The sequence below is a fragment of the Entelurus aequoreus genome, linkage group LG06, assembly GCF_033978785.1.
Source record: "Entelurus aequoreus isolate RoL-2023_Sb linkage group LG06, RoL_Eaeq_v1.1, whole genome shotgun sequence".
NCBI classification, from domain to species: Eukaryota; Metazoa; Chordata; class Actinopteri; order Syngnathiformes; family Syngnathidae; genus Entelurus; species Entelurus aequoreus.
Window position 1 is genome coordinate 84,847,704 of NC_084736.1, and position 1,469 is coordinate 84,849,172.

The following is a 1,469-nucleotide window of genomic DNA, read 5'->3' on the forward strand; positions in this document are numbered from 1 at the left end:
AAATCACCAACAAGCAAAACATTTACAGTCTCAGAATATTAATTACCATATACATATAATTACTTAGAATGGTATATTATTGATTTATTATTCATTTATTCACTGTTCTGTTACAGACAACACGCAAATGGGATGAAATTGCCTTGGCTTCTTCCTACTCCTTTTCGGACATGCTGTAATGAAACAACTGGAAATATGTGTTGCATTACATTATATCGTATGCATGTTACACATAAACTGAAACTGAACTGAACTGAACTGAACTGAACTGGCAGAAAAATGGCATTTTCCAATTTAAATAGCCCATAGCCCCGCCCACTAGCTGGGAGCAATTTGACGGGGGGGATTAAGAATACCGTTCTTTTGTAAAATACACCATAAATAAAAATCTCATGTCTAAAAGTATTCACATAGTACTTTTGCATTTGTAGAGCAGCCATTGTTGTATACAGTGTATTCAGGCTTGGATAACATCACTTTAAATGTCCAGTATCCTTCTGGAACACCCAGCTTTTCACAACCATGGTTCGGCCCAAATGAGGCCTAATCAGTGAAGGCAGGTGTGTTCACCTGTAGAAAGCCCTCAGCCCCACCCTCTCTCTCTTAGCCACCTGTTCAGAGCCATGGTGAGTGGCAGCTTATATTTTCTTTGTTCAGCACATGCTTCTCACTGACTAACAAGATGCTTCTCACTGACTAACAAGATGCTTTTCACTGACTAACAAGATGCTTTTCACTGACTAACAAGATGCTTTTCACTGACTAACAAGATGCTTCTCACTGACTAACAAGATGCTTTTCACTGACTAACAAGATGCTTCTCACTGACTAACAAGATGCTTTTCACTGACTAACAAGATGATTTTCACTGACTAACAAGATGATTTTCACTGACTAACAAGATGCTTTTCACTGACTAACAAGATGCTTTTCACTGACTAACAAGATGATTTTCACTGACTAACAAGATGCTTCTCACTGACTAACAAGATGCTTTTCACTGACTAACAAGATGATTTTCACTGACTAACAAGATGCTTTTCACTGACTAACAAGATGCTTTTCACTGACTAACAAGATGCTTTTCACTGACTAACAAGATGCTTTTCACTGACTAACAAGATGCTTTTCACTGACTAACAAGATGCTTTTCACTGACTAACAAGATGCTTCTCACTGACTAACAAGATGCTTTTCACTGACTAACAAGATGCTTTTCACTGACTAACAAGATGCTTTTCACTGACTAACAAGATGCTTTTCACTGACTAACAAGATGCTTCTCACTGACTAACAAGATGCTTTTCACTGACTAACAAGATGATTTTCACTGACTAACAAGATGATTTTCACTGACTAACAAGATGCTTTTCACTGACTAACAAGATGCTTTTCACTGACTAACAAGATGATTTTCACTGACTAACAAGATGCTTCTCACTGACTAACAAGATGCTTTTCACTGACTA

The 1,469-nt window shown here is 37.5% G+C and overlaps 1 protein-coding gene across 3 annotated transcripts in view; it reads left to right on the plus strand.

Moving 5' to 3' along the window:
• Positions 1–598: 598 nt before the first annotated feature.
• Positions 599–1,469, plus strand: part of LOC133651693 (coxsackievirus and adenovirus receptor homolog) — a 15,939-nt gene continuing 15,068 nt past the window's right edge. For 2 of the 3 annotated variants that reach the window (XM_062049721.1, XM_062049719.1), the window contains exon 1: positions 617–626. Coding sequence is in view for 1 of the 3 variants with exons in the window: in XM_062049719.1 (XP_061905703.1) it covers positions 624–626 (3 nt within the window). In the remaining 2 variants the exon portion in view is untranslated. Of the gene's footprint in view, positions 627–1,469 lie in introns of all 3 variants that reach the window. The other variant, XM_062049722.1, reaches the window with a different exon arrangement.